This window comes from Euwallacea fornicatus, chromosome 4 (assembly GCF_040115645.1).
Source record: "Euwallacea fornicatus isolate EFF26 chromosome 4, ASM4011564v1, whole genome shotgun sequence".
Taxonomy (NCBI): domain Eukaryota; kingdom Metazoa; phylum Arthropoda; class Insecta; order Coleoptera; family Curculionidae; genus Euwallacea; species Euwallacea fornicatus.
Genome location: NC_089544.1, coordinates 2,224,268 through 2,237,000, shown reverse-complemented (window position 1 = coordinate 2,237,000; position 12,733 = coordinate 2,224,268). Strand labels below are relative to the sequence as shown.

Here is a 12,733-nt window from a genome sequence, read left to right as displayed (position 1 = left end):
TGGAATGTATAGTCTACAGCTGATGCTGTGTTTGATCTAAAGCTTGAGTAAGTCTTAATAGCCGACATTTGCAGTAATATCAGGAGGCTATTTATAGGTAGCATTATTGCTCAACGCAAATGCTAATATATATACGGGGTGGTCCATTTTTTTGTAGCAGGACTTTTAACGGTCGATAGAAAAAATTATTTTACAAAGGAAATTTCATATCAACATAGGGCCATAAACGCTTTGTTTTAAAGATGCTGGGCGTTGAAAACTTAAAAAAAACTTCGATTATTTTTTATAATGCTTCAACCTCTGGAGATGTTTAAACCAAATTTGGTGTACGGCATCACACTGTATGCTGCCCTATTCAGTAATAACATCACGACCCACGAGCAACCAGTCCCGGAGTTGTGGGGTTTTACTACCATAAAATTCAATAAATCACTAATATGGTCCTGTCTCAAATCACATTTCAATTTTTTCCTAAATGAGTAATTCATTTTCTACGAAAAATGTCACGTGACATTTTTTCGTGTGTGGCTCCGTTGTGTGTTAAATTTGTTTTTTTGCTAGATAGAAGATAATTTTAATTAAAAACATCGCTCATATGAACGGTAAGCTTTATAATTGTTAATGATACGTATTGCATAATTAAAACTCAAAAACAGTTACAGAAATTCACTTAATTTAAAGTAGGCGTTCAGATATGAACAATTTTGTTGCACACATAATTCACGCTGACATCTAAATGGATCGGAGAGCCCCAACTAAATTATAATTTCTCAATTCAGCGCACGCATCTCTAATTCATCCAATAAGTTCTTCCATCGTTTCCACAGGATTTGCATACGCTTGTCCCTTTAAAAATCCCCAAACGAAAAAGTCCAGCAGGTTAAGTCGGGGAGTCGTGCAGGCAAAGTGACGGGCCTTTTAATTTACGGGCCCATCTTGATATGAAATTTCCTTCTTAAAATAAGTTTTTCTATCGACTTTTAAAGTCCTGATACAAAAGAGCGGACCGCCCAGTACAAGGTGCGGAAAAATGTTTAATTTTAGGGCCTCTACATCCAAAACACAATATAAATTTTTATCGAACAAAAAAATGCTTCTTGGCTGAGATGCGGGGTGTTGAATTTTCAAGGTGATTACCTCTCAGATGGTGATAAAAATCTACAGGCTGACAGTAGTTCCACTTCCACGCCCTCTTCTACTTTCTCACGCCATCACTTCACGCTCCATATTAGTATACAGATTTTCGGTACCTGCTGCGCCTGCGTAGTTATAAACGCCCTAAGTTCTGTCAAGTTTGAATTGGACATTTGGTTAGCTTAAGGGAAAATATCGAGAAAAATTTTTAAACTTGAAAACATCTTGTAGCTTGGTAACAAATTAAAATGCTCTCGCCACACCCGTAAACAACATTGTCTTTCACATAGAAGAATCCTTTATTACCAGAGTTTTCAAAGTTACTTTTGCAAACGCAATTAAATTCCCGACGTTAATAACGGATAAGAAATTCGCAAAAGAACGTTCAAGGAAACTCTTTTAAAGTCCATTCGTTTAAAAGAGTTAAGTTCCATTAAAACCATGAGCGTTCTCGATCGATACCCACACAATGTAGGTAGAATAAAACAAATAGTTTCAATTAATGTTTGACAACATTTCTTCAGGTTGCTTGCAATAGTACTTTTGAATGGAAAGGGTAGAAATAAAACGAACTTTTAAACCTACAATAAATCACGGTTAATAAGTAGGACTTCAAAATGCCGGGTCTAGTGGGAAAACGCTTTGGGTTATCAACGTAGCAAAGAAAACAAGAAAACAGTGGAGGCAATTTGCATCGCAAATTACTATGCATGTTAATGGTATTAAGTCGAGAATGATTTAACACCTTGCTGGATGACTAACATAACTCAAGAGCACCTAGACATGTAGCGCTACACCTGGAATATTATGGACATCAATGGAGATACATAAGTGCGACTTGAACGTACATCAAAAACTATCATACTTCGGCAAAACGTATCTTATTTTTAACGAGCGATATCCAGAGTAAAATATTCTTTTGTAATCAAAGAACCCACCCATCTTACGAGTCTTTTGAGGTTTACGTTGTTAAATTACAGAGTTCCGCAAAGACCCGGCTGCCTGTATTTGATAAGCCTGGAAAGTATATTGGAAATATTTTCCAGTGACCGTAAAGGGCAAAGGATATTTTTTATTGGGGGTGAGCTACTGCATTGTCAGCAAGTTTTCCAAAGAAAATATAGTAATTGGACACAGCATAGATAAGCAATTATATTGATAAAACTTTCCAAAGGTTACAATGCTCAGTTCCGACTCGTTAAGGGCCAGTGTGTCGATGTGGTACTGATATCAACGTCAGCCTGCTGAATGATTCCATGGATATTTTGACAGTGAAAATAATGGCAAACGCCTGAACGAACATGAAAATATTTTTTCAAAAGATGAACCCAAACGACCTACTGCTCACAAACAATATAATAAATTACGGATTTTTGCACGGAGGGGTCGTTTTACAGCTGGGAAAATAACTTGTTTAGAGTCGCTGTTTGGAGCTTGGCGCATTGGTTGTTTTTTTTTTGAGACTTCAACGTTTCGGTTTGTTCTCCATTGTCATTCTAATCTTAAGAAAGTCCGCTATTACGCCATTGTATTGTCCTCGTCCTACCAAGAAACCAAAATTACCTCGAGAGTGAGAATTCAGAAACAACCCTAAACAATAATCGCGCACTCAACTCGTCATATCGTAACTGCTCGATAGTGTAAACACGCGATAATGAAAAAGAATATTTGTTTATTTTGTTATGTATTACGCGTTTCTTTAACAAAACGCTTATTATTTAAATTCACTAATGGGATCATTTCGATAATGCAAACCGCAATTGGTTTGAATTGATATACATTAGCCAGCGTCTGCCGCAGTAGGTAATTGTCAATTTGGCAACTGCAACGGTTTTTTTCGATTAATTTTATTAATGAAAAATTAAAATAAAATCTTCGAGGCAAAATTCAGATTTTGGAGTTACGAACTGCAGAAATCAATTCTGGGTTGCCTATCTCTTGGCATGAAATTTTCAACGACCGTGTAAAATGGTATGGAAACAGCTTCCCATTCCACAGAAGTCCATGAATTGATCATTCGCCCCCGGTGCTTCAGAGATACATTCGTCGTCTGTCTCTAGATCCTCCATCATTGAGACGAAGATGTCCTCTTCTGGCCCCATAGTGAGAATTTTTAGTGTGTGAATCAAGAATTGTGACATTTGTTTCCAATTTATAAAAAAAAAAGAAAATACTCTGACACCTTATAGAATGAAAACGAACGACTTCAATTTGAGGCAAGTAGCTTCACCGTCATATTTTTATACTCTCTAACACCCAATACTCATCTGCACCACTGTTTCTGGGTGACCCTGTATATAATTTATTTATTTAGCCGCCCGAGGACAAGACTGCAAAGATTATTCTCTCGAAAAAACTTTATTTCGACCAGCGCTAAACAAAATCACAATGAAAAGCCAACAACGAGTGGACCGAAACGGTAATGTAAGAGACGTAACCCTGTTTAAACCTTTAATGGACAGTTCAAGCTAAAGCAACTTGCAACGTTTCTCCCTCTTTTCACCTCTATTTGTGTCTGCTTAATACGCTTATTGCTCGAATGTTATATTTTATGTATTTAAATAAATTGAACAAGAAAAAATTTCAGCTCGGAACGGGTCCAAATCGGAAACTAATTACTTACCTTTTTGACAATCTCAGCTTGCCTTTCCATTAAATGCATAATAGCCGCAGGGATCTGTGATTCCAAATTCCTAATGGCCATATCGACGTTAACGTCCGAATTAGAAGTCCTTTTTATCGCATTAACTAAACTCTCGATGCCTTCCACGTAACTACTCCAAGGCAAATCTAATTCAGCAACGTATTTACTGGTGCAGCCCCTTAGAACATTGAGACAATATCCCGAGCAGGGTTTGCTATTCCGGAATCCCTGACATTTAGAACAATACATCATTTTCAACAAAGCAGAATGGCACTCGGTACTTCCCCCCGTGTGGTCGCTAATGATTAATTTATCAGTCGTGTTCAGCACTTCCATTCCTATATCAAAAGCTTGCAATAGTAAACGCGTCGCCTCCAAACTTTTCGACAAGGAATTAGCGATTTCTTTCGGGAAATTGCCGAAGGGGGAGATCTCCTCCATGTTCTCCTTCAAACACTGCTTGTACCTATCGTTGAAATCTCCTTTGGTGGGTTCGTTTAATTGCGCCAGAAACGCCACTGGAAAGAGGTCGGTGAAGAAACGTTCCACCGTTCTTACGATGTCTTCGGGACCAGTCGCTGGTTTGTCTTTCTGAGGTTCTATTCGGATGTATTCTCGAATATCGCGGTAGAGAATGTGGAGGACTTCTTTCGACAGCAAGGGCATGTTGCGGTACAACTGAGAGAACATCACCAGCGTCTTGTTTTCTGATATCTGAGTCAGCTCCCTGACGTGATCTGGAAGAGGAACAGAATTGTTAGGAACTGAGGGCTAAGACTAGATTGATGTGAGTGAATGATGCTATGTTGCATGTCGCTACCTGAGCTTATGAACGTTGCAGAAATTATGTTTCACGGTTGCGACGTGTTAATTTGCATCTCGCGGTATCATGGTTATTATCATTCTTCAGTTCTCTAAATTTCTCGATGAATATTTCTTGAAATGAATTTTAAAATCACTTTAAGCGAGCATATTTTTGTTTATTTTACTTAACAGTGTAGCTGTTTTAAATATAATCCTTTTTGCGATTAAAAGAATTTATATTAGCTTTTGTGTTCGTCGCTCCCTACATATTTGTGACGAACCGAACTAGCAGGAAACTTTATAATAAAATTTGTCCTTGTGTGTTCGTTTCCTTTGAAATGTAGATTAAGTTCATTCAAGTTGTTTCTAGAAGTTGTAATAGCTATACAGGGTATCTCACGAATGCGAGCCTTCTATCCCTGTTGGTCAGTGAGTTAAATTGTGCGTTTTCATGTAGGGTGTTGAACAGGTGGCTCAAAATTTTCATTCAAAAATTATAAAACCTGTCGTTTTTTTTTACCAAGAAACCTCTTAATTTTTCAACGAAGACCTATTTAACATAAAAAAATAAGTACTACTTACAATTCAATTGTTTATATATTTAAACCTATCCGTTTCCATTTTATTTAAAAAAACATGTTAGATTAAGATGATATCAATATATTTATTATTTATGGTGAACGTAACAAAGTATTAAGCAGAACATGTCGTATATTTGGTATTCGATATTGAGAAAAAACAGAGCTATCACGAAAAGTTCTCAAACGCATAATAGATCATTTTTAGTAATAATATTAAAAAAGAGTTTAAACTATCAATATCAGAAAACAGTCACTTCATTCAATTTAGGTGCCACACATTACACATTAAAAATATTCATAATGTTCCGCAGAATCGAAATTCGACATAATATACAGTGCGCTCCATTCAAAATAAGCCAGTTGACATTTATCGCCGGTATAACCTGTAATAGCATATTCACGTAAATATTTTAATCAGTAGTTTTTTGGTTTAGTAACGCATCGAAATTCTAACTTTTTCCTAGTCATAGTTTTCAAGATACGAATAGAGGCCCATATTCGGGGGACATCCTGTATAAGTTAACAATAATAGGTCGCTCTTCAATCGCCGAAAGAGACGTTTTGTTTTTCACTTCGTTCAGCAAATAAATTTTTCAAGTCTATCGATATTCTTGCCTTTAGTCAATAAAATTACGACCTGAGCTTGAAAAGAAAATAAACATAAAAGCTCCGATTTTCTCTAGAATATAAGGTTTAAATAAATTTTTAATTAATGGAGTTTCCTAGATATTAATAACTCATCGTCGAATGAAAACGAAAACAAAATAGGAAAGACGATATTTTTCAGTTTATTAAAACATAAAGCTAAAATGTTGCACAATTAAAATAAGGCCTTAGGGATCATGGTACTATTTTTTATTTCTATACACAATAACCGTTAAGAGATTACAGATGAGATGGGGAGGCAGATGTGAAACAACGTTAAGGGAACAATAGCTCGTAAATTAGGCTGAAATTTCTTTATCACAAGAGAAAGAAAAATAAGAAGAAACACAATAATACTCTGTGCACTGTATTAAAGATAAAGAAACCCTGTGTTTATGTACTGAGTGTTCACGCGAGCATGTTCGCCCCACATAACATTTTTGTTCGAAGAGTTATGACGCTAAAGGCAAAATTATTACATATCACTCTTTCGATATATTACTGAAATTTTTCTCTTTTTACGAGACATCCTGTATGTTATGTCCCTGAAAATGTCGATCCATACATTTCCTGACTGCACCAGTAAAATAGGGAGGCATCAATTCAGCGTACAGTAGAGATGAGCAGGGATATCTCATCGAATTAACATCACCAATTTATAGTTTATATTATATTCATAAACAACTCGCTCACTTAACATACGATGAATTTAAGCAAATTTGCTATAAATCAATCTAGAACCAACACTGTATCAATTGTCAAATATGGCACCACATCTGTTTGTGACAACTTAATTATTTAAATGGAAACGCATGGATTTCTACAAGTGCATCTAATAAAATAAATGGATGCACATGAATTTGAATTTATTCTGTTCATTAGTTCGTTAATATGACATAATTTGGGGATATGCAAGCATTGTTAGTTTAAAGCTCTGCATTGTTGCTACAACGAGAATTTGCCAACGTAATATATTATTGCTAGTAGAAAATAATTCATGGCAGTGGATCTTTAAGCAAAATTTAGGTACAATTCTATGTCTGTGATTCGGTTGATTGGATAAGTGTGTTAGAAACAGTACTACTGAAATTTAAAAAATTCCTCGCCTTCAAAGTACTCCCCTCGGGCGCAATATACTTATGGCATCGTTTTTTCCAATTCTAGAAATAGACAGAAAAGTCTTTTTGCGGATGGCCTTCAATACTTTCTTCGATTGGATTTTCATTTCCTCAATTGAATCGAAACGGTGTCCCCGGAACGGTCTTTTGAGCTTGTTCAACAGCCAGAAGTCGAACGGTACTAAATCAGGTGAATCCGCCGGTTGTGGAACGATATGGGTCGAGTTTATGGCAAAACGTTCTCGAAGTATGAGAAAGTGCATTATCGCTTGTTGATCACAATAGTATGTATCAATTTCAAAAAGGGTGACTTAATATTGTGTTACTCTGATATTGCGATACACACGTCCTTTCCTCTATTTACAATTTTTTCACAGTTATCAATCATATTTTTTAGCATTCTGAGTGAAAATACTTTTACTCTGCCGTAGATGATTAATAATGTGGATCGAAGCGACATTCCCGGACAAAAACATGCCCTTATGCGGCTCGTTAAGGCTTAAGTTATGACTATATGAGGTAGTTACATTTCGTTTTAAAGAAATGAACCCCAAAATGGTTATTATTGGGAAAAACGAGCACGGTGCTCCACTAATAGTCGTAATATGCAGATTACAGACATTGGATCCAAAAGCCGACCAAAAATGTTAATTTATTGTTCGTTTGAACTGGCTAATTATCAATGATTATGCCCAGTTGTGTTCAATGTTTCATTTCAATGAACAGAATAAATTGCAACAATTTAACTGTTAATTTAAAATTGGGATTTGGAAGAGTTGGACTTTGTCCAGGCCAGATAAAGTGTCTGCGGGTCGGTATCCCACGGCGGTCCCCGGACGAGCCTTGAGGGCGCAGATTCTTATCGCCCCCCGAGGAATCATTCCAACCCGATCATTGTTCCCCTGTGGTTGAACCATTTTCCCGACCAACGTGATTGTGCCCAAGTGAGAATTACGTTCCCAGACTGCGTATGTACTCTGGATGCTGATCCTTCGACTGTTGCAAAGAATGTTCTTTTTCTAATTCGGTTTCTCCTTGTCTAGATCTCTCAGCTGAGCTGGATAATTATTAGAAAACAAGCAGTAAATCCCTTCAAGACTGCATAAATCTCAAAGTTTCCAACCAGTTTTGCCACTCATCATCGATACTACTTAATTTGATATCGATAGTAGTGACCATGGTTTCGGCTCTCGTCTTACACAATGAAGGAGTCCCGTCGTCTGCTGTGCATCGCATCGTTCCGAAGAACAACTAACCAAGATAATTACGTTTTCAGAGAGGAATGCCGCCTTTAATTAGAATTTTTGAAGATGCCGGGCCTTTGTTGTTTGTGGCATCAGCGAAAGAAGTCATGAGTAATAGTCATAATCAAAATTCGACATTCATAAGTGCGGAATCGATTTCACTGAAACGTTTTATATCTTCAGAGAAATACGTATGATGTTATGAATATTGGGAATTTCTATAAATGTTCCAGCTGTTGGCACATACTGCTTTCGCATCAGTTTAAAGGTTTCAATTACTTGCCGTGTCTCAATGAGTCAACAACGCATTCCTCGGGGGAACCAAAAAGAACTGAAAACAAAGATCCCATAAGTACCATTTCAATTAAAATGCCGATTCCCTATCGATAATCGCTTCGAATCGATAGAAGGTCTCCTACCAAATTCCTCGCCTCGACTAAACGAGGTTGTTTCGGAATTAATCCGCGGGGTGGGCCTACAAGAATGCCGCTTCGGCCATCCACCCTCGATAACCTGTTCTTCTTCGTTTCACGGCCCTTAGGGTACTCTTTCTCGCTCTTCGACAGGCTGTCGTCGTTATCCCACGAATGACTTTCAGTTACTGTGCGAGTTCACGATGGTCCGAAGAATGGATATAGGTTAGTGTCAAGGTGACACCTTGAGAGACTGGTTAAGCGCACATTCTGTAACATTCGTCCATTCATTACGTGCAAATGTGGACAGAGCAACTTTGAAATTCTTTTCTGCAATTCTGACTCAACTCTTGTATGATTATTTTCCAAAGAAACCTGGGAAAAGAGCGGACGCCTTGGTCTGGTATCTAGTCACTAATCAGAATGACAGCTGCCAATGCGTATGCCTATCTGGTTGCTAACCAGAATGACATCTAATATCCAGCAGAATTGGAGACAAAATTGATAAATAAAATAATACAGGATGATTCGTAAGTTGGAGTTAACCATTTACCGGCGAATAGGGCTAAAAAAAATAAGATTTTTTTCCTTTGGCGCTTTGTCGAAATATCAACATCAACGAAGATGCAAAGTGCCAAAGTTTTATTAAAATAATTAAAATTTATTAATTATTGCCAAACCATTTGAGATAATTAAACAAAATTTTGTAGGTGTTAGTAATAGTCAAATTGCACTGGAAATATCACTTCGATGATTTTTACCAGAAAACAAGTTTAAACAATTTTTGAGTTTTGACTAAATTTCTAAATAACAGGTGAACCTACTTTTAAGAAATATGAAAATCAAAACCAAAATGTTTTAATCCCATAATAATTTTCATTTTTGGGCAAATTAGTGGCATACCATTTTTTTCCCAAAAATATTAAATAATTATTTTATACTCGCGTCACTGGTAAATTCAAATATAATTTTATTTATTGAACAATTTCCCTCTCACGTAACTATTGACATTTACGAAATGTTGTTCAATTGTATCAAGTCGTTTAAAAGCTATTAATAAATTTTATTTTTGTTAATAGAAATTTGAACCTTGTATCTCCGTTGAAGTTAATATTTCGAAAAGGCACTAAAGGGAAAAATCTTATTTTTTGACGCTCTTTTTGCTGGTGAAAGGAAAACTCCAATTTTGGAATCACCGTGTATTTTACTCCTAAATAATTTTGATAAGTTTGTACAAAGTATAGTTCATATGTGTGCCTTGCAGATTTTTTAAGACAGTTTATTTAAGTAAATATAAGAATTTTCACCACTCATCTCGGTCAACAATAAAAATTTAAATTATTGAATTTTTTTACTCGGAAACGGTGAGACGGACAAAAAATCTTAAGGGGGATTATTTCTCCCGGTGGAACGGGAAATTTAAGAATTATTTTTTTTTTTTAAGCCAGTAGCGTATTGCTTTTTGTGAAAAAATATACTTTAACATGGAGGTGGGCACGCCGCTGAAAGAACTAAAAAATATTTGTTTCCCTGCAAAACATCACCTCCAAACTTTAGTTAAAAAATCGCTCGTTTTTTTTTGAAAAAATTTAGTATTTTCAATTTTTTTACTTAAATTTGAACCCCCCGTATGCGTCAAAGGAAATCTTGTTGGACGTTGATTTATAGAAAACTGGCATTATTTTAAGACGTTCAATGAGGTATGTGGGTTAAAACTGAAACACCTTGTATAGACGCGATTTCCTTTTCTAATTGGTAGGATATTTACACGTACTGAACACATTGGCAGGTTGTTGAAAAATTACACTGTATAACATCAGCGATTAAAAAAAAAAAAAGCTGACTAATTTTTAGATACTCAGGCCCCTTCTTATTCGAAAAATTTTGTTTGTTGCGCCACTAATGATCCATACTACCACAGTTCAATTCCTTATTTCATTTAAACACTTTTTAATCTCCTCCATTTTTGTACGTATATTTTTATCAATTTAAAAGACCCTATTAATAATGAGCTTAAAAATCTCGGTTTCGCCTGCACCTGCGAATTTAAAATAATCTCTAATACCGATAACATTTCTTCCCATGATGTTACCTGGCTCTAAGTATCGTGCCTACTAAAAAATTACCAATCCATCAGAGCAGTCATAAATCATCGCTATATTTTCTCTGTCATCGGCATTCTTTTTGATAGCGAATCCATCTTTCGTATGCATGTCATGATCCACTAACTACTTTTTTATTACATTTTCGAACCTACTGCGTCCCAATGAATATCAGCAATTTTTCAACACCAGACAGAATTTTAAAAAATATCCATTTTCACGTGCACAAATATCGTCATAAAAAAAAAAAAGTTGTAGAAAGTCTCTCTAAATACCAAATGTTTATGGACCTAAGGTGTTTGTTCATTGACGTGGACCATCTGCTGGTTATCGTCGTCTCTTTGGGAATGAGGATGACCGGAAACGAAGGACCGGTATTTACTTTATTCGATGGTTTTTTAAAATTATGTTGGAGGTAAACCTTTTATGTCCCCTCTTCACCTGTTTACGCAAATGTAAATAACACTCTTTACGCTAAGTCCGTCTGAGATGTCAAGCGCTGGCCACTTCAACATGTCGCAGAACTGACCTTCGACATAAGTTAGCAGTGAAGGCATGACTATTGCAAATCTATTAACGGAACACGAGTTTTTTGAAGTGCATCAAACGCAATGAAGCAGAAACAGACAAATTTACCTAATTTATTAAATTACCCATGAGATTTTCTTTTACAGTTTCTTGTAATTGCTGAAGCGAGGAATTTCTCTGTCTTTAATTAAATACCGAATTCTGCAAGCTAATTTATGTAGGATAATAAATGATAAGAATTAATTGGGCGTAACTGTGACAATGTGGGGCGCCGGCACCATATCCTTGTCTATTGACCCGCATTGATTTGAAGTCACTCTGAGGCAGGGCTGTTACGCTTAAAACTGCATATTAAAAAACACCAAACAACACATTCGAACGGTAGAAGATCCGCAGGTATACAGGGTGTCCATTTAACAACCCCTCGGACTCCAATGACTTCATTTTTAACTTTTTAATTTTTAGTCAATTACATCCTACGTCATGAAAACACACCATCCTATTTGAAAAGATCAAGAAAATTGAAGTCGGAAAGGTGAAAATTAAAGATGTTACTGCGAACCCTCTGGGTGTATTTTTGGCTGAATGAGTGTTCGTGCCTCCCAAGAGGAGGATCTTACATGAGAATTCATGCTAAAATGATCAAAATCTAACTTAAGCTAAATGCGATATTAATTTTTTTGAGGCACGCCAAATATTTAAAAAATTCTTTTAAATGGTCATAGCTTCGACTCGCTGCGCCCTGGGGTAAAAAGAACTCAGGAGCTAACTGAAGATCAAAAATTATTCTATCAGGTGAACAAAATTCAGGTAGTCCCATTAAAAAAAAAACACTTTATGACACTCTGCAGGGTTGTCACTAATTTTACAATTTACTTTTATTGGCCTCATATATAAGGGTTAAAAAAAAACACCACAATATTTAAGGGGTTTATTTCTTAGGTCATTTTACGAAAAAAAATTCTTATAAACCTAGGTCCGGAAATGTATTCTTTCCAAGAAAAATTGTGTTATTTTTTTTTTATTACGGTTTTTGAAAAATAATCCCAATTTCTTTAGGCTGATTTTCTTAAAATTTGGTAGCGTTGTTTGTAGCAATAAGCAGCTGACTTGGCCCTAAATAGATTAAAACTATTAAGTCCAGTCGCATCAGGGGGGGAACACCTTAATCATTTTATTGACAAAAGAATGTACGTCAGTGACTTTAATTAAATTTCGATATTTTTTTCAGATGAAGCAACTAAAAATACAACTTTTTTGTCTCATGAATTTTTGTCGTGTTTTGGTTCGTTTAGGAGATAAAAAATAAAAACAATTTTATTGCTTATCAATTTATCACACAAAAACATGTTTAAAAAAATCAAGGATTTATTTGCTTGTTCTCTAAGAATTTTTTTTTCATAATTTTTAAAGTTTTAAAAAATCGGCAATGAGATATTTGAATTATTTTTCAAAAACTGTTATTTAAAAAAAATAACACCCTATATCGTCGAAACGATACATTTTCGGCCATATGTTTA

General features: G+C 35.7%; 1 protein-coding gene across 2 annotated transcripts in view; it reads right to left on the bottom strand.

Moving 5' to 3' along the window:
- dally (division abnormally delayed protein) overlaps nt 1-12,733 on the bottom strand; it is a 134,026-nt gene that overhangs the window by 41,966 nt on the left and 79,327 nt on the right. For both annotated transcript variants that reach the window (XM_066302982.1, XM_066302981.1), the window contains one exon: nt 3,758-4,515. In XM_066302982.1, the coding sequence (XP_066159079.1) occupies nt 3,758-4,515 (758 nt within the window). The remainder of the gene's footprint in view (nt 1-3,757; nt 4,516-12,733) is intronic.